This window comes from Gopherus evgoodei, chromosome 10 (assembly GCF_007399415.2).
Source record: "Gopherus evgoodei ecotype Sinaloan lineage chromosome 10, rGopEvg1_v1.p, whole genome shotgun sequence".
NCBI lineage: Eukaryota > Metazoa > Chordata > Testudines > Testudinidae > Gopherus > Gopherus evgoodei.
The window spans coordinates 65867462-65893362 of NC_044331.1; the positions used below are offsets into that span (position 1 = coordinate 65867462).

General features: G+C 40.5%; 1 protein-coding gene across 1 annotated transcript in view; it reads right to left on the reverse strand.

Moving 5' to 3' along the window:
- Positions 1-25901, reverse strand: part of SNX29 (sorting nexin 29) — a 472917-nt gene that overhangs the window by 281302 nt on the left and 165714 nt on the right. The window contains exon 16 of the mRNA XM_030578064.1: positions 2363-2469. Coding sequence (XP_030433924.1) covers positions 2363-2469 — 107 coding nt within the window. The remainder of the gene's footprint in view (positions 1-2362; positions 2470-25901) is intronic.

The window sequence follows — 25901 nt, forward strand, 5'->3', positions numbered from 1 at the left end:
GAGACCAGCTTTTGGCAGCACTGTATGGAAACTTTGTAGTATCACTGGCAAATCCTGAACCTCTGGGAGAACAATATAGCAGATGAAACCAGGTTGGTTTTTTAATGTTTATCAAGACATTTTACCTGGATTTTTTACTAAGACATGCACCTCAGACAGATTTGGCATCAGAAAAAGGCCATATAAACCCATAAAAAGGGCATACCATTTGAGAAAGTGGTGACCAAACATAAAAGGATTACTTGTACTTGTCCAAACATGTTTTCAAAGGATAGTATCCAGCTGTTCAAACAATGGACTATTTTTGTCAATATTCTCCCTATAGCTAGATGAGTTTGACTATCCAAGACGTTTGAGCAGATGGGGATACACGAAGACTCCCTCAGGAAAATGAAGCATGGTCAAAGATGCAGATTTAAGATGACTTTGGAATGTTTGGGTACAAGTAGGCGTATACTACAATGGTTAATTAATATTTTAAGGGATGTATGTTTTTGACCTTAACATTTAACTTTTTTTTTGTCTGATCATTTCATTTTTATTGAACCTTATAACAAACATTAAGTCTCTAATCCTCCCTTTTTTAAAAAAAAATAATAAGCTTAATAGCCTTCAAAGGTGGAGCTCATGAGTAAAGCTAAGATTTTGTCATGGATATTTTTGGTAAAAGTCAGAGACAGGTCATGGGCAATAATGAAAAATTCAAGGAAGCCTGTGACTTGTCCCTGACTTTTACTAAAAATATCCATGGCAAAATGAGGAGCCTGGGCATCTGCGTGGGGGCTCGGAGCCCAGGGTCCGTCTCCACTGGTGGTTCTGAGCTGGGGGATTCCCCTCTGCTGCCAGCAGCCACCAGGCACTCTGGAGTCCCCACTGCCACCACTTGAGGCAGCTGGAAGCGGGATGGTCCCCATTGCCACCTGTGGTGGAGGGGAGCTCCCGTCATCTAAGACTGCAAGGGTACCCCGCAGCTCCCTGCCTCCACAGGTGGCAGGGAACCTGCAGCTCCCAGCCAGAGCTGGCTGAAGTCACGGAGGTCTTCGGAAGTCACGGGTTCCATGACATCCATGATCAAATTGCAGCTTTATTCATGTGTATCACAAGCTTTGTCAATATAGTTACATCAGGAGAGCTTGTAACTTCTATCAGTCATTTCAGTATTAACATCACATCCATGAAACTCAACAATTTACATCAGTGCAGCATTAACAGACTATGCCACAGTTCTGGAACATCAATTAGCAGGTGTTAAGAGTCCTCTGGGAACTTACAAGTTTCACTAGCCATTAGAACTTTTAAGTTCCATAAAGTCTCAAGAAAGGTAAAAGGGCAGTTAGCACAGGCAACAACGCTTGTAATTTTATGAGGTCTTGAAGTGGAGGTCTCCGAGTGTAACTTACATGAGGCCTGAAACATGTGGCTCAGAGCAGTTACAAACTCAGGAAGTAACACTGGCAGCAACTGTAACAATTGTGAACATTGTTTTACTGAAGATGATGCTCAAATAAGTTATCGATGTCTCAAGGGATTCCAAGTATTACAAGCTGATTCCAAAATTAATAGTGTAATTAAGTATCTTTTTAACATGGAAAGTAAACAAAACCAGTATTGTACCCAATTTTTTTAAACTCAGAACAAGTATATCTGATACATTTGAAACTGGTAAAGTGTAAGTCAATTTTGATACTAAATATGGATGTAAAAAATACTTTCTCCAAGAGGGAAAAAAAAAAGTTACTTCTCAAAATTTCCATGTCTAAAAATTATAGCTTCTTCAATCAATTTACAACTTTTGGAATAAACAGTTGAAAGTATTAGAAATATCAGATTGTTTATTTAAAGAATTAAAGGGAGACACCAAAATTCAAGCTAAGAATGGAAATTGTCTTTCACCTTGAACAGTTAAGTCGCTGCTATTATCTACATAATAAAATTCCAGGATTGTGAATCTGTGTGTCACTCTAAAGCCTAGAATGTCTGTTGAGTCACTGTGAAGAGATGGAAACAGCTATGTGGTTGGGAACTCGTTTTGTTCAGATTATCACAAGGTTGAATCATTACTGGGATTTGCAGTTTGTTACCATCCAAATGTTTAAATTCTCAGTCATTTTGACTTTGTGAATTACAGCTGTGCAACAGCAAGGCCTCTTTATCTATGCCATGCCAAGAGTCCCAGACCATTGTGATATCAGAGATAACTCAACCAGTCACCACTCTGAGTATACAGCTAATTTGAACACAATCACTTAATTATTTGTATGAGATGGTGGATTACTTGGCCCAACTTCCACAGCTGTCTGACAGCATGGGCTTTCAGCTACTAGCTCCTTAATAAAACTTCTAAAGTGTAACAGATTCTTACCTCAATCAGTTTTCTTTCATAGGAGTTTGCTAGTTCCTCGTTGTTTTCTACTTGCTTTTGCTCAGGTATGGTAAATTCTCCATCAATATTCCAAAGGTTTGGCAGAACTAAAATACAAGACAAAACAAAAATACAAGAGTAGTCTACAAAGGAAATAAATGTAGAAGCACTTAAATCTCTTAAACAATCTTTCGAAAAAGGAACAGGTTTTTTAAAATGTTGATAATAAGTATCCTAATATGGTGCAAATTGTAAGTGAGTAATATCACTAAATAAACTAAATACTGAAAAAAGTAATTTTGATGCCAAGAGTGCTTTCTTATAATGTTTAAGTAACTTCACATAATATAACAGCAAACATAAAAAAAGAAACTGATTAGTTATTTGTGTGCATGTTTCCCTAATTCATGCATGCAGTCAATATAATTTTACACTTTAGCTTTCCAAAAATTTAAATCTTAACATCTCTGCCTATATCTTTTCTATAACACATTTAATTATTTTTATATATTATCTGTATGATTTACAAACTTACAATTCCCATTTGTTCTGTGATTCACCTACTACGAATTGATTATTTATTCTTCACTAATGGGAAAGCTGACCTTCAATATCTTTACACAACATATTGATGGGGATAGACCTCAAGAATATTTAAGAAAGAATCAAATAAGTAATAACCATTATTAAGACGTTAATAATTTTGTGTGCACATTCATAATAACTGTGTTCTAAAATTAGGTATACAATTTTATTATGAAATTATTTTAAAGCCTGACCCAAAAATATATAACTACTCCTTAACTTGAAGTTTGCATAGTTTCAAAAATAGCTGATTACATTTCCTTAATCAAGATATAAATACTGTAATTTTGAAAAACCAATAAACTGTTGTTCAGTGAGAAAAAGTACTCCAAAACTCCATAACGTTGACTAAATTATGTTCAACAAATCTCAGAATACAATTCCATTTCCCTACAAGTCAATCAAAATTTTCTGAATAAACTATGATGGAGCCATGAAAAGAGAGTCCAATGTTGCCCGATCTTTAGATTATATTGATTACTTAAGAATTCCCAGTTATCACTTTGAGGGTTGAAAGGTTCTTGCCCCAAGATCAGACCCAGTATTATTCAAATTATTATATAACAGGGAACCCCGATGCACACAGTTTCAACACTCACTATAGGAACTCTTTTATATTTACAAATATAGTTTATTAATGCATTTATAATAATGCGCAGTCACAAACACCCAGGGCCGGCCTTAGGATTTATGGTGCCCTAGGCGAGATTATTAAACTGGTGCCCCTGTGCCTGATCTGCTCTTAGCAACACAAACATAAGCTTACAACATTGGAAAACTTGCCACATTCACGTTATTAAAACCAGTTTAACTTAATTAAGCACACTGTAATGCTGATGGACTAGCACTAAAGAACCAGCACTATAGAAAAAATTCTGATGACAGAATGATGCAAATTTTTTTTTAATTTATCAAAATTTTATTGGAAATTTATATGAAGAGGTATTGAAACAAAGATTTGTTTTTAATTAAAAGCAATCTTTCTGGCTTTTTTGGCTGCAAAATCAGTAATAATGTCATCGTATGACAAAGACAAAGTCGTGTCTTGTTCGATTGCAAGAATAGCAAGACCAGTTAAGCGTTCCTGACTCATTGTAGAGCGGAGATAGTTTTTAATGAGCTTTAGTTTTGAGAAACTCCGTTCTCCTGACACTACTGTTAAAGGAATTGTCAGTAGAATACGAGTGGCAATGTACACATTAGGGTATATGTCAACAAGTTTGCGGGTATGAATAAACTGTACAATGTCCATCACCGATTTTGCATGTGGCAACATTGATGACAGTGTACTCAATTCTTCGTACAGTTCAAGTCCATTTAAATCAAAACTATCACCGTGCTTCAGAAGGCTCTCTAGGTTCTTGCACTTTGTCATTAGTTGCTCTTGTTTTCCTATTTCGTTGAATTTAGTTATGTCATACAAAAATCCAAACTGTTTATGGGTGTACTTGCAAGGTATTAAACCTTTCATCAACAGCAGATACTGCTTATCCATCACAACATTAAAAAATTCAACCTCAAATTTCTTTCTGGATCGTCTATGGGCATGATCTGCTGTACAGATTCTTCACAAAGAAGTGTCCCTGGCCTTTTTTAAACTCATATTAACTATGTATTTACTTTATGAAAGTTGGAGAAAACATTATGAAAACGTAAAATATTGGCTGCCCAACTTCTGGGCTGGCAAAAGTTACACTGACTCACAGGGAAAAAAAAAAGCAGGAGAATCTTAGTACAACATATGGTCACTCTATACCAGGGGTCGGGTCGGCAACCTTTCAGAAGTGGTGTGCCAAGTTCACTGTAATTTAAGGTTTCTCGTGCCAGTAATACATTTTAATGTATGTAGAAGGTTTCTCTCTATGTCTATATTATATAAATAAACTATTGTTATTATCTGAGGTCTTGGCCACCGGTCCTGCTCAGGCCACTGCCAGCTGAGTAAATGAAACCCCAAACCGGCAGCGGGCTGGTGGCTGGAACCCTAGACAAGGATCCCAGGCCTGCTCAGCCCGCTGCTGGTCTGGGGTTCTGACCACCAACTCCGGCCGCCAATCCCCCCCTCAGCCCGCTACCAGCCTGGATTCTGCTCACCCAGGCTGGCAAGAGGCAGAGTGGGGCTGGCGGCTGAGCTCCTGACTGGCAAGGGGCCGGCAGCCGGAACCCAGGAGTAGCAGTAGGCTGAGTGCTGCTGGCACCCTAGACTGGCAGCAGACTGAGCCACTCAACCCCCCATCGGCCCTGCTCAGCCCGCCACCAGCCCACTCAACCCGCTGCCGGCTGAGTGAATGGAACCCCAGGCTGACAGCAGGTTGAGTGGTTCAGCTGGCCTGCTCAGCCCACTGCCAGCCTGGGGTTCCTTGGGGGTCCCCAGGCCAGCAGCAGGTGCTGAGTGGGGCCGATGGCTGGTATCCTAGCTGGCAATAGGGCAGCAGCCGGAACCCCAGAGCAGTGATGGGCTGAGCCGCTCAGCCTGCTGCTGCATACCATCAAAAATCAGCTCACCTGCCACCTTTGACACGTGTGCCGTAGGTTGCCGACCCCTGCTTTATACACTAGTAAGGAGATGTGCATATTACAGTTGTTGGGCTCTTATCAGGAGTAACAGGCTATAGGAAAGTCAGTCAACATTTTTTGTTTCTCTGATGAAAACTGGCCCACTCCCTGCCTCAAACCAAACCTGTCACTAATAATTGTCAACAACTTAATTTCTGTTTTTGGCTAAGATATTGATTTTTTTTTTAAATAATATTGAAATTGGATTCAGGATTGTTAGCAAGAATTTTTGGCAAACAAAGTTGTTAAATGACAATCTAAATGGCAACACCGTACTGCTTTCATGCTTGGCTCACCCCCCAGCCCGCTGGTCCAACAGCTGCAGTAGAGGAGGAGATAGGTGGAAAACTGCAGGACCCCAAAATCCACCTCTTGGGGTGCAGAGTGGCAACAGCAGCAGCAAACCCTCAGGTCCAATCACACACCAATGGGCACCACCACCAGCCTTATGGACGGACCATGGTGAAGTTAGCACAGCATCTGATCTCAGGGACAGGGTACCCATGGAGCCACAGCAGCTCATCCTGCCTTATGCAGCTCCCCCCGGATGAGATGGATAGCTGGCAGCTGCCAGCCCGGGGGAGAGGCGCTCCCCAGCTAGGGTGGCCAGATCCAGATGTCCTGATTTTATAGGGCCAGTCCCGATATTTGGGGCTTTGTCTTATATAGGCACCAACTACTCCCACCTAGTGACCAGACAGAAAGTGTGTAAAATCAGGACAGGGATGGGGGGGGGGTGGGGTAAAAGGAGCCTATATAAGAAAAAGACCCCAAAATTGGGACTGTCCCTATAAAAGAGGGATATCTGCTCACTGTACCCCAATCCTCTATCCTGATTTTTCACACATCTGGCTAACCCCATCCAAACCCTGTGTGACATTCCAATTCTGGCTGCCTGCCCAGGAAGTGAGTTACTTTCACTTTCATTCCTCAGCAAGCAGCCAGCCTCGCCTCCCCCCCAGCACTTCACCCAACCTAGCCCTGACGGAGGGGAGGGAGGAGAGAGAGAAGGGTGCTCATGGGGAGGAGGGAGAAAGGAGGGGGTGCTCCGTGGGGCGGGGGGAGAAGAATGGATGTTATGGGAGACAACAAAGGATACTGGTTCCAGAGCCACAGAGCCTGCTTCACCTGACCTCAGCCGGGGGGAAAGAGTCACACTCACAGGTGAGCTCCTTTCCCAACCCCCACCCCCTCCCCTTCCCAGAGACCCCAGCAGCCAATCCCGTCCCTCAGACTGTGCTGCATTCGGCTCTCTCTAGGACCCAGCAGCCCTGCTTCTACACTGTCTGGGCTGCCCTGCTTGAGTGGTGCCCCCAGGCAGTGTGGGGCCCTACGCCGTTGCCTATTCTGCCTATGCCTAAGGACGGCCCTGCAAACACCCCAACTCAGTAAGATAGATAGAGATACTATAGAACGCACATCTGCACATCCATATACTCTCACCATCTGCTGTAGAACAACCTGAAATGTTAGCCACCATCTTCCTCCCCACCCTTACCTTCCCATCATCACCAGTGCCATCATTCTGGCATCTCCCAAGGACTATATCTCTCTCTCCTACTGCCCCTAGACTGGGATACCACTTTTATAATACATTACACTGACACCACTATGTTGGTGCATATTCAGTAGGGGATTTTCCCCCTTTTCCTTAATTGTATTTCCTCCCCTTACTAATGTTGGAGTGTTTTTTTTCCTGTAGGTTAGTATATCAGTGATCTCAACTTATTATCATATACATCCATTCATTACTACGGCCCTTTCGCGGTTAGGTATCCCATTTGTTATTTCTGTCCCAGCTGGTTATTTCAGTTCTCTCCAAGTTCCAAGTTGTGGTGTACCTATTAAGTTTAAAAGGGTATGAACTTAGGAAAGCCTCTATGCCAACCTGCATTAACGTATGCTATACGTTAAAGCTCGCAGCCATATATGGACCTTATGCTTTAGCTCACCACTATCCATCTAGGTGAGGTCACAAACATATGTATGCTAACTTTGCCTTCGCTCAACATACAGAATGTGACCTGCAGGTCCCTTGTGTTACAGCCAAAATATACTCTAATATAAATCTATAAATCTATTATAATAAAACAAATAATGAAACCCAGAAGAAAATAAAAAACTTATAAGATACATAGCAAGAAAGCAGGCTAGCCTTAGATGCGTCTCATGTACCTGTTATGTACGTCAGTTCGTTGCCAGGACACTTTTGTGGTTGACTCATGTATCTGTGGTCAGGACTGCCCCTTAAACTCTATTTTCAGCTCCCCAAATACTTGGGGTTTTCTCTTGGGCTGTTTATTTGTGCCAAGTTTATCTGTTCAAAGTGCATAGGTCTCGAGCCTTGTGCATAGGTCTCAAGCCTTATGCTAACTTGCTAAAGTTAATGTCTTACAGCATGTAGGTTTCTTGCATTACTGCTGAATATAATGCAAAAAAGTAAAAAAAATAAAGGCAAGCTAGCCCACTGGGCTACATAAACGGTACAGAACAACATTTGAGAGTGATCAGACAGGAGAGGCAAAAAAGGCAATGACAGCTTTTTCAGTGCATTAGTTCTGAAACAAGTGACCAAAAATTTAATAAAAAAGCATGTGTCAATGAAACTATCATTGAATTCAGAAAAGCACTGTTTCAGAACATTTGGAAATAACTTGACAGTAAAAGTTAAGATTTATTAACTACTTGGGGTCTATATTATGAATCACTTGGTAGAATGTGTGATTAAAATACTATTATTTAAGTGTTAAAAGAATAGGTAATGTTCAGAATTTTTCTTACACAAGTTGCTGCAGCATTTAGGGGACAACCTGAACTGAAATTATTTTTCTACTTTTCAGAACTACTAGCGAATGAAAAAATCAGTTATTACAGAGAGCTAGATTCTGAGATTGTCATTAGTGGTGGTGACGAAAAAGGAAGAAAGATCAGAACTTGATATTCAGAACTCGGATTAATTTGCATGGTTGGCAGAAGATAATTATCATATATGTAATAAAATACAGTTCTTAAATGGTAATTTGTCAAACTGTATGCTGCTAATATACCTGTGGTACTTGAAAATGTGATCAGCAGCCAATAATCTGCTGTGAAATGATGCATAATTCTACCAGTAACACCACCAAAGCTGATAACATTATGATTTATATAGACATCTATTCTCAGTCAGAGGCAATTTTTGTCCTACATTTATAACTGCACAACAGGAAGATATTGTTCAAATACAAAAAAAGGATAAAGGAAAAAAATTGGCAGAACACAATCCTGATCTTAAATCAAAAGTCAAATTTTCAAACATATTATGCTAAAACTGGAAATTATTATTTTTAAGGTACAGAAAGACTACTTTTAAAAAGTGTATTTTTAAACAATTTTTTTAAATTAGGTAATTATTGTTTAGAATGTTTTTGAGGTTTGCTTTTATGGCCCTATTGTCTTCAGACCCATCTAATTTACCATTATTTTTCTAAATTTGCCTAAATTAGTTTGAAAGGCATGCAAGAGCGGTTATTATTCATATGTGCAGTACACCAGAAATATAAGTTTTATGGATTAACTATTTAGACGAAACCTAACACTCTTGAGCAGTGCTTCTTGATGTCAGGCTGCCGCTTGTTCAGGGAAATCCCCTGGCGGTCCAGGCTGGTTTGTTTACCTTTCTCGTCTGCAGGTTCAGCTGATCATGGCTCCCACTGGCTGTGGTTCACCATGGGAAGCGACACGGACCAATGGACATGGTGGATGCCCTTCCCACCGAACTCCATTGGCCTGGGACAGCAAACCGCGACCAGTGGGAGCCGCGATCGGCTGAACCTGTGGACGCAGCAGGTAAATAAACCGGCCCGGACTGCCAGAGGCTTTCCCTGAACAAGTGGCAGCCCAACTTTGAGAAGCACTGCTCTAGACAACTGAATAGTATCTGCTTAGGCTCGGAAGGATCAGATATTTATTGATAACTGCTGGTATCAACAATTTCATCTTATATATACAAACCAATGAAAAATATTTTCATTGATAACTGAAATTTACAGAAAGGTAAAGAAAGAATAATGCTGCTTGGGAATTTAAAGTTTGATTTAGGATATTCATTTTGTATATTTTGACATGTAACACTGGTAATGTGTATTTTATTGGTTATAAAGCTTTAACATTTTGAATGTCAATGTCTACTGTCATTAAATAATAAAAGTCAAATGGAGTCTATAAGGAGTCACAAACGCACACCTTGTGAAAGACCCAAAGCAGAAGATCTCTAGCTTCAATCTGCCACAAAGTTTATGGGCAACCCTAAACCACATTCACACAAATCACGGCAGATGCGGATACTTGATGCACAAATGGAATATTCAAAGCTCTCTAGTGTGCAACTGTGATCAACCAAAACAGACCATAGAAACTATAACAACTCAATGCCCGATTCACAAATATGAAGGAGGCATCACAGCAATAAACTCTGCTACTCCTGATGCAATTATCTGCCTTAACCACCTAAATGTAAAATTATAGTAGTTGTTCTACATGTACATCAGTCATACGAAGAAGATTAAATAATTATTGCCTGAAATCCCTATTGTCTGATCCCTATTGTCTGATTCCCACAATGTAAAACATGTCAATATAAATTCCCCAACCCCAAAATACTTAAAATCCACAATTTTGCAAAGTGTGGAGATGTACATAAATAGACACAGAAAAAATGCTTTAAAATAAACATCAATGTTGTCTGTCAAAATTTTAAAAAATAAAAATTGAATTCTATCAAGCCTACATACGACTAAGTTAATTTTGTTTAAGATGAGGCTTAATTCCTATTTGACAATGATAGAGTAGATATGGCAAGATGCTGTAATTTTACATTCTGAATTGCTTTTATTAAGCTTGTATTACTTTCTTTTCCTACAGTCAATTCTTTGAAGTGTTTCAGTGTATGTCTTTATGATCTGAGACATCAAACTCAGGGAAACAAAAAGACTGAACATAAATGACAGCAGAATATGCTTTGTCGGGGTACTGTACAGCTCAAGGGATTGCCAGTGCATTACAGAGCCTTTCATTTGTAGGGCTCTTATTTAATTCCAAGTCAAACTGGCAGTGATCAAAAGCAGTCTAGTGGCCCATGTGAAATGAATGAGTATGGAGAGCGAACTTCCCTTTGCCCCTTGTAGGTCAAAATTGATGAATAGGGCCCTATCAAATTCAGGAAAAATGCATCACGAACCATATCTGGTCTCCTCCTGGGAAATCTGGTCTTTTGTGTGTTTTTACCCTATACGATACAGATTTCACGGGACAGACCAGTGTTTCTCAAATTGCAGGTCCTAACCCAAAAAGAAATTGCGGGGGGGGGGGGCGGGTGTCACAAGATTATTTTAGGGGGGTTGCAGTATTGCCACCCTTACTTCTGGTGCCTTCACAGCTGGGGGTGGCCGGCTATCGGCAGCTATTGGCCAGGCGCTCAGCTCTGATGGCAGCATCTCGCCAGCAGCAGCACAGAAGTAAAGGTGGCAATACCATACCAGGCCACCATTATTTCTGCACTGCTGCCTGCAGAGCTGGGCGGCCAGAGAGTGGCAACAGCTGATTGAGGGCCCACCTCTGCAGGCAGCAGCGCAGAAGTAAGGGTGGCAATACCATATCACGTGATCCCTGCCGTTCTCCAGCTGCCCAGATCTGAAGGCAGCGCTGCTGTCAGCAGCAGTACAGAAGTAAGGGTAGCAATACCATAACTCCCCACAACAACTTTTTGGGTCAGGACCCCATCAATTACAACACCGTGAAATTTAAGATTTAAATAGCTGAAATCATGAAATTTATAATTTTTAAAATCTCATGGCCATGAAATTGACCATAATGGACCGTGAATTTGGTAGGTCCCTAATGATGAATATTGGCAGGATTCTATGGGGACGCTTGTACTGCCACCACCAGGACTTCTGTGGCAGGAGGTGTGAATTACATACAAATAGTAAACTCAGAATACAATATTTTATCCCCAGTTACAGGACAGCTAATGTGCTTTGCCAGGGCCGGTGAAGGATGTTTTGAGCCCTAGACGAAACTTCCACCTTGCGCCCCCATCCCGCAGCAGCTCCCCACACCATCCTGAGGCCCCCCCCTTGCGGCAGCTCCCCACCTTCTGCCCTGAGACACCCCCTGGCCCAGCTCACCCCTGCTCCGTCTCCTCCCCGAGCACGCTGTGGCTGCTTCACTTCTCCCGCTTTCCAGGCTTGTGGTGCCAATTAGCCTAGGCACCACAAGCCTGGGAGGTGGGAGAAGTGAAGCGGCCACAGTGTGCTCAGGGAGAGGCAGGGCAGGGGTGAGCTGGGGCAGGGAGTTCCCCTGAGTGTCCCCCCTCCTTACTTGCTGCAGGCAGCCCTCCCCACGCTTGCCTGCCCCAGCTCCCTCCACCTAAATGCTGGCGGCAACCAGGGCGGCTGAAGATCCATCCGCCACGGTTGCTGCTGAAGAAAATGGCACCCCCGAAATGCCAGCGCCCTAGGGGACTGCCTAGGTCGCCTAAATGGTTGCACCGGCACTGTGCTTTGCTGTTGCTGGCATGCAGGATGAAATGCTGATTTTTCCCCACTTTGTCATTTTCATCGCAGAACTGGACATTTTTATCCAATTCTAGGTACTTGGTTTCAATTCATTCAATTCGCAATTTTTTTGAAATTCTGCCAGAAGTATTAAGTGCAATCTAAATTTGACGTTCACCTTTTAGCTGGCTCACTTCAGTTCAGAAAAGTTCTAATATTTCACCATACTGGTGGATGATCCTGTTTTTGCCATGTATTGTTTAAAGAGGCAACAGGATATCCATGAAGAAGGATGACAGAAAGAGAAAGAGATGGAGAGAGATGCAAGCTGGACAGAGAGAGTGAGCGCTAGGAATGGAGAATTAGCTCTGAGAGTTGTTTGGATAACCTTTCAAAAGGGTGCAGATTTATTTACTGGACAATGATCACAACTTTGAATACACTTCTCTGGTTGGACCAGTTCCTTCTACTTTATTAAGTTTTTCTGTTAAGTTTCCTCTCTTAAATGGCTTGAAATTATCTAGATATAGAAGAGATTCATAAATACATCTTAGAATGAATGCATTATTATAAAATCCGAACTGTCATCATACCCGTCACAATCACATTTTCACTTGCTCACTTGGCTTGCACCTACAACTTCTTAGAAACAGAAGTTTTGCTAAATGAAGAGCAGCTTGACAGTGAAAATTACTTCTGGCTTATAACAAAATTCAGATAACTGTCAATTTTTGGTCGTACTGCAAAACCAATTAAAAAGATCTATTGTGGAGGGAGCGGGGGGGGCATATTTGTGTGTCAATAATTCTTTATCAAATTTTCTTAGTTTGCAAGTAATGAGCTGGAAGGGTTTTTTTTATTCCTGCAAACTTAATTTGGTATCTGAAAATCAAGCTATGTTTCTTCATTTTCACGCATCATCTTCAGCAGCAAAAATTCTACAAAATAAATTAGGTCCTTAGTCTTTATAATACACATTTGTAACATCATGGCTATTTTCCCCCAAAACTTTGCTCAAAAGACAGTTTCTCACCTAGCTTCTGAAACGTGAAAGTGAATAGTGACATTTTTTAGTTACATGGGCACCAAGAAGCTATGTCCCAAATTTTACATAAGGAACACTTTTCAGAGTAGAGCCACATTACTGAGATGGTCAATAATGTCTGATATTCAAACACAACCACAGTGCATAAGAGTCCAGCCTGACAATACGTAACAGTTGAATGATCCTCTGAATGTTAACTATGCTGCCAGTAAGTGCTTTAATAAAGTTTTATACCATAGTAAATTGGATCAAAATGGAAAAGTTATGGTAGTAACTTACTTCAAAAGAGAATATTCAATGGAATAAAATTGTCACATTATAGTGTAACTTTAATACTTCAGAAATAAAGTAAGTTTGATCCAGGACACTCTTAAAATTAGTCTGAGCCAAATTAGCTTCCTTGACTTAAGAGAGTTTATGAGGTAAGGCTTTTACCTAGGCAAAAAAGAAACATAATTTTCGCAGTAGGGTTGGAGATAAAGGAGCAGATTTTAGAAATGGCAGAGAAGCAACTACAAGATTTGGCAAGGGTAAGTATGTGGCGAGTTGGGCATAACCCCCAAGTTGTGACACTGAGTGATTGGAAGGATGGTGGATTTGTTAACTATGATGCAGACAGGCAGATGGGGAAAGAAGAGAAGTAGTGTAAGAAAGTGTCAGGAGATTCAAGGGGAGATAACTGGGAAAGGAGTTAGAGCCTAGAAAGACATCATGAATGTTTTAGAGTCATCCCCAGAGAGGCGATAGTATATAAATTCAGTTTCTGAAAATAAAATTTAAAAATTATAGGAGTCTACAAAAACTCAAAGAAATAGGAGGCTAAATACTGTACAAATCAAAATAATGAATAATGAATACAAAGATGTATAGCATAGAAAAATACAGAAGACTAGGAAAGAACAACTAAACTTGGTAATAAATTAAACACAGGAAGTAATCAGTAAAAAAGAAGCATTTCTGAGATACATGAACACAAACAAGTCCATGCTACCAGAAGTTGCTGAACCTTGATTAAAGGGTGGGTTTTCTTATAATGCAGCCAACCAACCAGCCAGTGGCACAGGAGCCGAACAGAGCTGAAAACAGGGGAATGTGAGTGGGAGTTTGGAGGACGGTGTGTGTGGTGTTTTTAGAGGGTTTTCTTTTCTGCAGGAGTTTAAGAGGGAAGGCTATGACAGCTAAAGAGGCAGCAGTGGCAGTGACTCAAGGAATGGAAGAGACAATGAAGATGATTGGATGTGCAAGCTGTAGAATGTACATTATTCTGGAGAAAAGTACTTGGTTTGTAGGAAGTGCTGCCTGACAGATCTGATGGAAGAGAACGTCCAAGGTTTGGAGTTGCAGCTAGAAACTATGGTTGAATTTTGAAGGGGATTGGAGGAAAGGAAAGAGAAGACTGAAAGGAAACCTCGTGGCCTGCAGATGTGAGGGTAGCCAGCTGAATGAAAAAAGTGGCAGTAGAAGCACAGGACTATGAGAACAAGGCAGAGGAGAACAGCAGCTAATGAAGGAGAAATAGAGCTCAGGAATAGGTGTGCTGAGTTGGAAAACAAAGGGGAAATGCAGACAGTAGAAGGAAGAAGAGAAGAAGAACAAGTAGTTCTACAAGAAGAGAGGAAGAGACAATAAAGACAGACAGAGTTTGAAGCCCCACAAGGACAGAGGATGACTCACAGAAGATTGCAAATGAGAACAGAAAACAAGAAGCCTTGCAGCCTGAAAGTGCAATTCTCCAGCCTTCCCCCTTCTGTTCTAACACTAAGAGGCATGAGGTACTCAACTGGGGACTCCCTACTAAGAACAGACAAGCGTGTCACCAGAGCTGATCTAGGAGAACTGAAGAGTGTGCTGTCTACGTGGAGCTAAAATACAGGATGTGGATCTGAGACTGAAGAGGATCCTAATGGGAGCAGGAAAGAATCCACTGATTGTCCTTCACCTGGGAACAAATGATACTACTAGAGCCTTGCTGAGATGCATCAAGGAAGACTACACCAGCCTGGGGAAGATGCTTAAACAAATGGAGGCTCAGGTGATCTTCAGCGGGATTTTACTTGTCCTTAGATGAGGAGAGCAAAGGCAAGACAAGATTATGATGATCAACAGATGGCTTGGGCAATGGTGCTATAAGGAGCACTTTCAGATGTTTGACCAGTGGGAAGCATTTATGGACAGAATACTTCTCTCAAGGAATGGACTCCACCAGAGTACAGAAGGAAACAGACTTCTGGGATGGAGGCTGGCACAACCGAATAAAAGAATTTTAAACTAGGAATTTGGAAGAGATGGTTAGAGATGCTCATGTAATCTCCATGCCTGATTCAAATATTGAGTGGGAAGAAAATCAAGTAAAAAAGGATAAAGAACTGGGTCAAGGAACAACAGAAGGCAGGAGAATGGACAATAAGCAGAAAGATAGTGCCAATATCACTGACAGTAACTGTCAGGTAGGCAATACTGACAGTCTCTGTACAGACATTTTTACAACTTGTAGAACCAGCCAGTCAGCACTGTGCTGAAGGTGCTGCATGGCTGTGTTCCCACAGCACTCAGCTACGTGTTGCATTTTATATTACTTTTCCAGATTTTAGCTAAGAAAAATAAGCAATAATAGTCACTTTGGAATTATCTACAGTATGACACTTAAGTTTTTGTTAGAAATATATTAATTCAAATTGGCATAGAGACTGTCTTCATTTTATGACTTTATCATAATGTGTACATTGTTAGAACTTAGCAAATAACAAATATCCATGTTAAAACACTGTCAGCAAACAGTTAAGTTTGCTAAATACAACTCCAAAGAAGGTGTACCATTACATACATCATTTAAAACAACCCAAATATTATAAACTATGAAATACACACAGTAACATTTTGTAATCTAACTGGACATAACTTCGATACCAATTCATATATGCACACTAACAAACAAAACAATTAAACACCAAGCCCGAACAACTTTTTAACTTTTTCCCATAACAAGATAATTACCAAGCATATAATGATTTTATCTATCCAACCATCAACTTACACTCAGAATCGAGCATCAAAGTCTTATTCATAAAAAAGCTTGTATAAAGGAGAAGGCAGAAGATTGAACTAATTTATAGCCCCAAAACTTCAGACTGTTTCATCCAATTAGAAGTTAGAAAAAAAATTAATGATGACAGTCTAGACACGGCCTTAACTATGGAATTCCAAGTGATGTCTCCATAATAATAAACATAGCTCCTTATAGTGTAAATACCTTACTTGTTAAAGTATCTAAATGTAAAAATACAGTAACCTTTACATAGCATACTCTCATCTATTAATACTTTCTGTGTGAACACAAGACAGTGAACATAAAGGCAGTACATGTACCTGTACGCAGGATGAATGTCCTATGGCACAGATAAGTCTAAAGCAAAATTTACAAAAGTACTGAGTTAAAGCTAAAAAACACACACTATATCAGATAAGCAAAACATATCAGGGATAAAGCTGGCAAAGAACATTTCCCGCATAGGAAAACAAAAGACAGTTGTGGACATCTGCACCAACAAGCATCTGATCAGTAGCGCTGACACAACAGCTGGAGGGAGTCCTGAGAGCAAGGATCAAAACTACCAAGGAAATCTAGAATTAAGCTGATAATGTAATCGGCAACAAATATTACAAGGAAAATTAACATGATAATCACTTTATCTTAATGCTATGGCATCACTTGCCAATCAAAACTACATTTTGGACAAAAACTTAGTAATTCAAAATATAACCATTATGTTCTAAAAACTACCACTATTTTCCCTTTTACCTCAAATCATAATTTAAAAAATACTGAAATAAATCATGTGGATGAGCTATTTCTCCACCCCAAAAAGAAAGCAAAATAGAATGCTATAATTAACAGGTGCAAAGCGTTCACTCAAACTGTCTGTTTCAAACCACATTTGCAAAATACATAAACACTTCATAATCATAATACTACCTTGTATTACATTATTCCTAGTTAATTTTTCCCATCAATTACTTTTCAAATATTCCAATATCAAATTTAAACAAGATTTTTGCCTTGATTTAGGTTTTATACAAAAGATTACTTATGTTACATATTTTAGTGCCCTTCCACAAGTTATTTAAAAAAAAATACAATACAGAAATAATCCTTCAAATATGAGGGACTAGCAAGGAAGATACTGAACCGTAAAAGATGTCATTCTTCAGATGAGATATTGGTCAAATTTTAATTGGTCTAAGACACTTTTCAAAAAGATTTAGGACAAATTACTTTCATGATCAATATTTATTCTCATTAAAACTGACTTTAATATCCAAGATGGAAACACTACAGTCTTTTAATAAGTGCATAATTGCAATTGCCATTCCAAAAATACCACTGCATTACCAGTATCAATATCATTGCTTTGTAATACACCTTGGAATATCTTAGGTACCAATTTCAGTCAAGTGAATAAGAATTAACAACAAACTGCAGAGTTTTGCAAATGCCAACAGAACAGATAATATAGCGTCTGAATATTATTGCCAACATACATCCAATATATTTATAATTTGTAAACTACCATAAGTCTAAAAGTGATCTTGAATTTTTTACTTATCTAATATATTTTAAATCCTCACTAAACAAATGTACTAAACAGAACAAGCAATCAAAATAAAACACTGACTAATAAGGTCAAAATATTAAACCCATTCAGGTGGCTGAAAATACATTCTTAACATATGGTATACCTATGCAATTCATATTTGACCTCAGGTACAGATGCCTTCCCTCAAACTGTATGTGATAGAGTGCATCATATTGTATGCAAATCTGAGATTATGATTAAGACAGGACCTACTTTCAGAACCCATACAGAAAGCACAATTATTTTCTAATTTTTAATGTTTGCGCCATGCCTTGCCTGGAGAAAACTCATAGGGAAGGACTGCCCTCACTTTTGGAGGAGAGTGTTATTCCCTCCTTTCAACAAAGTAGTATGTTAGCTGCCTTTCCAGGAAGCAATTCCATGGCCTCTGCTCCAAAATTCGCTCAATGTGGACAAATCAAGCCAACTATCAAACCTGTTTAAAATCTTCCTCTTTGAGTAACATTGAGGACGGTGTGTAGAGACTTCTCCCACAGTATCTGAAGGACCCAGATTTCCTTGACGCTTTGGTTAAACTGGGTTCAAACTTGGGTATGGTATGCACACTGCTTGCATTGCTCAATTAACTCTTTCTGGCAAATAATGAAGATACAGTATCCTCACTAAAACTGTTCAATATATTTGCTACCTTCAATATTGTTAATCATGTTCTGAACTACCTGAAGATGTTAATATAAGTGGATGCTAGGGGTCAGGTGACAGATTCCACTTTCTTTCTGGGAGAACCCAAAGGGCAGTATTCAGCAATTGTTGTTCTGCCCAGAGGGATCTTACGTAGAGCTCTGCTTTGGTCATCCATCCTGCTGAATGCATGTAAAATGACATAAGGGGGTTAATGGAGAGACATGTTAATGGTGCCTTTAATAGCACTAAGCTCCACTCCAACATCTCATCTATTCTATATGGTGTAGCTGGGTACATTAACCAGTGTTTGGTTAGATCGGGACATGGGAAAAATTGGCCCTTCGTTCTCTCATGTGCGGCTGCCCAGGAGCACACCTTGGAGGGAACTATCCGGGGACCACCTGAATGGTGCTCACAGACCACTGGTGATCCACGGACCACAGTCTGAGAACCTCTAAACTAGTGCATTGAGTTCTAAGTTACGGAGTTATACTTTAAGAATATTACCAAGTATGCTGCTCTTCTGAAAATGGGGAAACATTTCATCCCGACACCAGCAGGTGATCAGTTTCTGCCTAGAAGCTTGAGTATTGATAGCCCTTGTAATTTTATTCTAATATGTGTAACTCTAGATACTATTCTTCTTTGGTAACTTTTTCTGCTTAGCTTCCCCGGTGACAAGCAGATTGGTAGAACTGGGCAATATGCTGCCAAAATTTCCCTATTTCCAGCTAAGCCACAGAGATCAGATAAGGCTTTCATGATTTGCTAAAAATACATACTAAACTCATTACTGAATAGATAGCTGCCATCTCTTATTCAAGGCATTCTGCATAAAGCCCAGAAGAAAGGTAGATCTCAGAGCCCAGGCTCCAGACTGAGCAGGAAACTCTACATTGCTATTTTAGCCCCATACCACAAGCCCAACTTAGTTGACTCAGGCTCTGAGACTTGCTGCCACAGGATTTTTTTTTTTCAGTGTAGACATTCTACCTGAACACTGATTTTTTTTTTCAAATACATACATGACTGCTGCAAAGTAGAAGAAAGGCACCTTAACTCATCTGACCAAACACTCTCTAGGCAAGAAACTGATTGTTGCTCCAAGGAAGAATATATATATTTGGGGGTTAATTATTATTTGAAGCAAATTTTGAAAACTATTTTAAGAACTGATGAATCTCTTAAATCTTTCTTCCAGTAAAACTCTTTAAGCAAGACACTTCTGAAATCAGTCATTTTCATAAATATGACATGGTTATATCCAGCACTTCTGGAGAAGAGAGTACATCTGTTACATAAAAACATCCTGCATAAAACTTTTTAAAATAAAATGAAGACATTCTGCATTCATCATACACATGCATAAATTAAGTCACACACTGGGAGACTGAAAGGGTTCCCTGGGGTGAAGATTCTAACACTTGGGAACCATAAAAACACTGAATAATATATAAGTGCGAATATTTACAGAAAGAAAAGAAAGGATGAGTTCTGGACACTAGAGGATTCCAGCTGAGGCCATGCAGTGGTCTGCCCTGCCCTTCCTTTATGCCCGCAGGGTAGAGCACAAGGAGAGCTGCGGTGCAGGCATGGATCAATTGAAACTACTTACAAGAACAACAAGGAGTCTGGTAGCACCTTCAAGACTAACAGATTTATTTGGGCATAAGCTTTTGTGGGTAAAAAATGTCACTTGCATCTGAAGAAGTGAGGTTTTTTTGTTTTTGTGGATAAAGACTAACACAGCTACCCCCTGATATTTGACACTACTTACAAGAATTCTCTGGTCTCAGGTTCATGAAGTGCATGTGCACTCATAGTGGAATATACACAGAGACCAGCACTTGAAGAAAAACAGTTTTGTCTGTTAATACATGTATCAGTGCAGCTATAGCTGCAGAAAATATTATCATAGAGAAAAATACCTGTATAAATAATTCATGTGAGAGATGCATAAATGAAAGTTACACATTTTTAGAAATCACTAGTATATTAAAAAGAAAATGGCACCCAAGCAAACCAGGAGACCAGACAGTCCTCACCATTTCAACCACGCTAGAGATCCTAAACCTATTCCCAAACAGCCAAGACAACTGCTAAAGCTGCCAAGTAGCCAGATGCTCTTGCTGTAGCAAAAATTATGTGTTGCAGTTCATCATCCAAGTCCTGTGACAGCTATGTAACCAGAAGGAGAAGGAGAATTGGCACAGGGCTACAATAAATTCACATTGTTCCTAGGTCAAGCATTTAACACATATAGTTAAATGAAGTTTATTAGATAATTTCTCCAGCTTGTTTTGAAAAAGAAACCTGCCAATTTAAAAAAAAATTAATAAGTTTTCTTTAATTAACAGTGAGGCAAACTAGAAGAATACAGGTAATGTGAATCCTGGCATACTGAACATCTGTCTTTGAACATTTATTATTAGGATGAATTAATATGAAGAGTCTTACCAATCTGTAAACAACTGTTACTATCTATTTTTCAAATTATGGGAATTGGCTTTTTTAATAGAAATCATGTTTGTAAATGAAAGTTTTATCATCACTGCAAGCTAAATGTCTATTACAAATATTCCACTTCTCCATAATGTCACATACATAGAGATTTTAGATCCCAAATCAGGGGGGCATTTATGCATATCCTTAGTATAAGCACATGCTTAAACACCCTGGATGAACAGAGATGTTTCCTGACTTGGGACCTTAGCAGTTTGTTCTGTTCTCAAAAGCACACTAAGACTTTTCATTAACAGTGATTGGTGCTGCACGCAAATGAGGACGGAAGAATTTGCTAGACAGGTACATAGTGTTTGCAATTGGTTACTAACATAGTAAAAGCATCCTGACCGGTTAATAACTTCGACTGGTTATTAAACCACACAGTATTTTAATGTCATGTGCTACAAAGAGTCACAGGAAACATACTAAAGAGCCACTTGTGGGCTTATCTCGAGCCTCAGTCTGAGTATTACTGGTATAATCTGTTAAAACATTTCAAAATCTTCGCTCAGTCTGAGAACATGCAGTAGAAGCAGAATTTCTGTAGCAGATACAGGAGCAATTTTACAATATATATTATTTTTTATAATTGCCTTTCACTTACACATTTCTGCCATTTATACTGTACAACTACTTTTAACTGAGGTCCTGTAGGAAAAAAACAAACTACCACCAGTTGAAACATTTTGACAGATGGAAGGAACAAACCAGATGGCACTAGGTAACTCAAGATTAATTGTGTTCATTTGTTAGATTGTACTTTCTAAAGCTCAGTCTCTTTTTACTTGCTTGTCTTCTTGCAATAATAAAGGCATACAGCAGTTTGCAAGTTAACACCCAATTCAGTCAACGGAAGTCAAGGACACTCAGGTCTTGTCTACGCTGCAGAGTTTTGTCGGCAAAAGTTATGTCACTTTAATTAAATGCTGCTGCAGGTCACACTATGCTTCCTGTGTCGGCAGACTGTATCTACACTAGCATCTCTTGCATTAACGCAGAGAGCACTGCACTGTGGGTAGCTTTCCCACTGTGCAATTGGCAGCAGGATGTAGGGTTGCCAACACTCCAGGATTGGCCTGGAATCTCCAGGAATTAAAGATTAATCTTTATTTAAAGATTATGTCATGTCATGAAATCTCCAGGAATACATCCAACCAAAACTGGCAACCATAGCAGGGTGCTTTCAAAACAGTTTGCAATGCCTCGTGGGGCAAGTACAGCATCATATCATGCAGGTTTCTCAATCCCATCATTCCACTGGCATCCTACTGAATTGCCAGCCACTTTTCAACTGCAGTGGGGGGAATGTGTGTGAATATGGGGGCGGAGATGGAGACTGTGTGTGTGTTGGGGGAGCGTGTCGGCATGCTGTCTCTAAGTTCAGACAGCCGCCAGAAGTAACCTGTCCTGAGGCAGAGGGAGGGGTACACCTCCGACATCAGCCCCTGCCTCCCTCTCTGCCTCTGTACAGTACAGCACTCTCTCTCTCACATACGCACAACACACACACCTGCCTGCTTGCCTCTGTGTTAGAAGTGTGGGTGTGTTAGAAGTGTGGGAGAGAGCAGCATCCCATGTTAATGATCTGCTCTTTGCTGCCAGAGCTGAACAGCACGCTTAGCTGTCAGAACTTCATGGAAGTTTGAAAGGGGAGGGCGCATAACCGTGTAGGAGAAATGCAGGGCAGACAAGTTCAAAACAGTGAGTAAAGTGGTCGTGGCAGGCATTGTGGGTTACTGACGGAGGCCAGTTATGGTGATATAATGAAAGGCAGCATCTACACTGACGCTTGTTGCTTTAAGTTTGCTGCAAAAATCTCTATGTCTCTCATCAAGGTGGTTTTATTTTGTCACCGAAACTGAAGCTTTGTTGCCAAAAGTGACATTGCGGCGTGTTCACTTCCACTGTTTTGTTGCCAAAAGCTGCCTTTTGGTGACAAAATTCTGCAGTTGAGGCCTTGTCTACATGGCTTCAGGGATGAGGTCCTTAACGTTGTTTTCTCAACTGTAATTCCTTTACTCGATATTTTGAAGAGGTTTAAGTCTCAATTCTGTTTTATTAAGTGATATGTTAATACATTTCTGTTTTGTTCACCTTGATTAAAAACAAAAGCTTCAGAGACAGAGTTGGGAGAAAATGTTTTCATTCTCTCAGCAGTAACTGATCTGTATTAGCAATATTTAACAAAATTCATTTTACCCATCTCCTTCCCCACAGTTTTATTTCCTTTTGTGTGAAAGGCAAGAAATCTTAAATTAACTTTCACTTTCCAAGGTTGTATTCAAGCACTTAAAAAAAATATGCCAATCCTATTTCAGTGTACAATTTTCCTACAGAATCATTTATTCGGAAAGGTGAAACTGAAATATTCTCAGCTCTAGAAGCACTAACATGTTGTTCAGAGTTTGAAACAGCATGCACTTCCAAATGAAACAGTCAGTGAATCAGTCCTCCAAACAGAAATGTATTCAAATTAAGGACCTATATTATCGTTTTCTTAGACTTTTGAAAATGTTTTTCCATTCAAACATGGATACTACTCCTTTTAAAGAAACAAAGAAACTGAAAGCATATTAATAAAGAACAAGCTTTTTATTTTATCAAATAAGTATTCCTATAACTGCATCACATCATGCCATGTGTATCTCAAATAATAAAGGTAAACACATGATCAGGGATAACTGGGAATTTGTTTTCAGGGTACAGTTAGCTACATCAGTCCTTACATCAATCATTTCTTTACATCCATACTGTGAATGAACCCCTTCTCCACACACACACATCTGATAAGTGGTCAGGTAATTCATTAGTACACTATATGACAACCAATCCCCCTCCCCACACACAAGCAGGTTGTTCATAAAGGCACTCTTTCTCCCTCTTCCATAGGTCCACACAATTCCATAGGTCCACGCAATTCCATAATGTGGGAGTACAAAGCATCCCTGATTTCTGTTGTCTGGGTGCATCCAGCTCCAGCTGTGGCTGGTGCACTTTCTGACTGAGTGTACCAGCAGCCCCTTGCTGTCACAGGTCCATGGGGGAAAATGTCTTACCTCTGGCTTCACAAGACTAACAAACACAGGAAGCTATCTCCAACAGGATCTCAATTTGTCAAAACCACATTCAACAACCATTCTACCCCTGCTGAGAGGGTAATTAAACCTTCATTTGCCAGGGCCTATAACAACAGGGTAAGGTTTCATAAGCCAATGCAAAACGGGGTACATGCAGGGTTCCCCAGAATAATGCTGGAGATAATAACTCCCTTTATGATGATGTCATTTGGTGGAAATAGAGTCCCAGCCAGCCCATGAACCTAGACTCCCAAACACCAAAAAACACTTGCATCGTGAATTTTTCCAGTGCAGCCCATGTTGACGTTCATAAATCAATGAGGGCCTGCATTACAACGGAGTATTACTCTTTGTGGCTTGTGTACTCAGGTGCTCCTTGAAGAGGGAAACTATTGGTAGAAATATTTTTTATGCCCACCACCTTGGGAAAAACCACACACCTGATTGCCTCAGAAACCTCCGACACCACTTTAGTCACAGTTGATTTTCCAATACCAAACTGATTGGCAACAGATCTGTGGCAGTCTGGGTGGCCAGCTTCCACATGGTTATAGCAACCTGCTTCTGGACAGGCAAGGCTACTCTAATAAGGATGTTTCTTTGCTGGGCAGGGAAGAGTGTGAGGCCAAGTTGCTCACAAAGCTCCAAAAATGTAGCTTTCTTCATACAAAAAATTTTGGACCCCCTGCTGGTCATCCAGGTCTGCATGGTGATGTGGTCCCGACAGTCTGTGCTTGTGGCCCTGCACCAGAAGTGCCAGTCTACACAGGAGGCATCAGTGGCTATATTGAGTGTCATGAGCAGCATCAGTCAAGTTCAAGTCTGCCATGTCCTCCTCCGTCATTAGCTCTGTCATATGCCTTTGACAGGTGACAAAACACTGTCAAACTGCCCATCAGCATCTCATGGAAGCTCTGTCCTGAAACAGGAGCAAGAGCAAAGCAAAAGAAGTTATTGAAACAACTCCTCTCCGCTGCTGGCTCCAGATGCTGGAACTGCTCAGCAGGATGCATTGGCAGGCTGTTCAAACTTCTTGTAATGAGCAGGGTGGACAGTGACATTTTCCCACCTTACATCATAGTCAAAAAGCTAAAGCAGGCACATTCCAGGAGGGTGCTGGGGAGTCAAGGATATGGTTGGTTTGACTTAGGTCTATGTGCTGCAGTGTGGACACCAGAGCTCTGGGTTCAAGTTCAGGCTAAAAAATTCTTAACCTAGGGTCCACTGCTTCGAGTCTCAGTAACCTTGGGCTTACACTGCAGACATATTCTGACAGTCTTGGATAATGTCTTTTATAATCACTTCTATAGGACTTACCACTATGTTTTTTTTAAATTCACCTCAGTATAATACAGTCTTAGACTTTCAATTTCAATCATAATTTTAAGAAACCATTTTAAAGTCACAGACTTGACAGTTTGACAATACTTGATTTGAATAATTTTCCAGTGTAGAGGGCTGGTCACCCCCTCCTGCCCCAAAGGGCTTGAAATCAGCCCTGGGAGAGGGCCGAGACTGTGCGAGGGCTGCTGCTAGGAAAGCAGCAAGCCTTGACTGATTGGGGAAACAGCCACAGCTGCAGCCATGCCCCAATCTGGCCACAGCTGGCCTGTGTAAAAAGGCTGGAAGCCAGGAACTCAGAAAGGCTCTCTCCAGTCTTGGAGGGAGCAGGGCCTGGCTGTCTGCAGAAAGGATACTGGGAGTGAAGCAGGGCTGGAACAGAGTGCTCCAGGCCAGCAACTCCCTAGGCTGCAGGGCCTGGTCCTAGGCCCACAGAGGTACTGGATGGTAGAGGAAGGCAGCTGGTCCAAACCCCTCTTGCCTATGATGAGTGGCTTTTACACTGCAGTCCGCCCCAGGGAGCGGGGGCTTGATGATGACTGCAGTAGCCCAGACTGAGGCAAGGTGGGGATAACAATGTTGAAGGGAGACCCAGAGGCAGAGTGTGGAGGTATT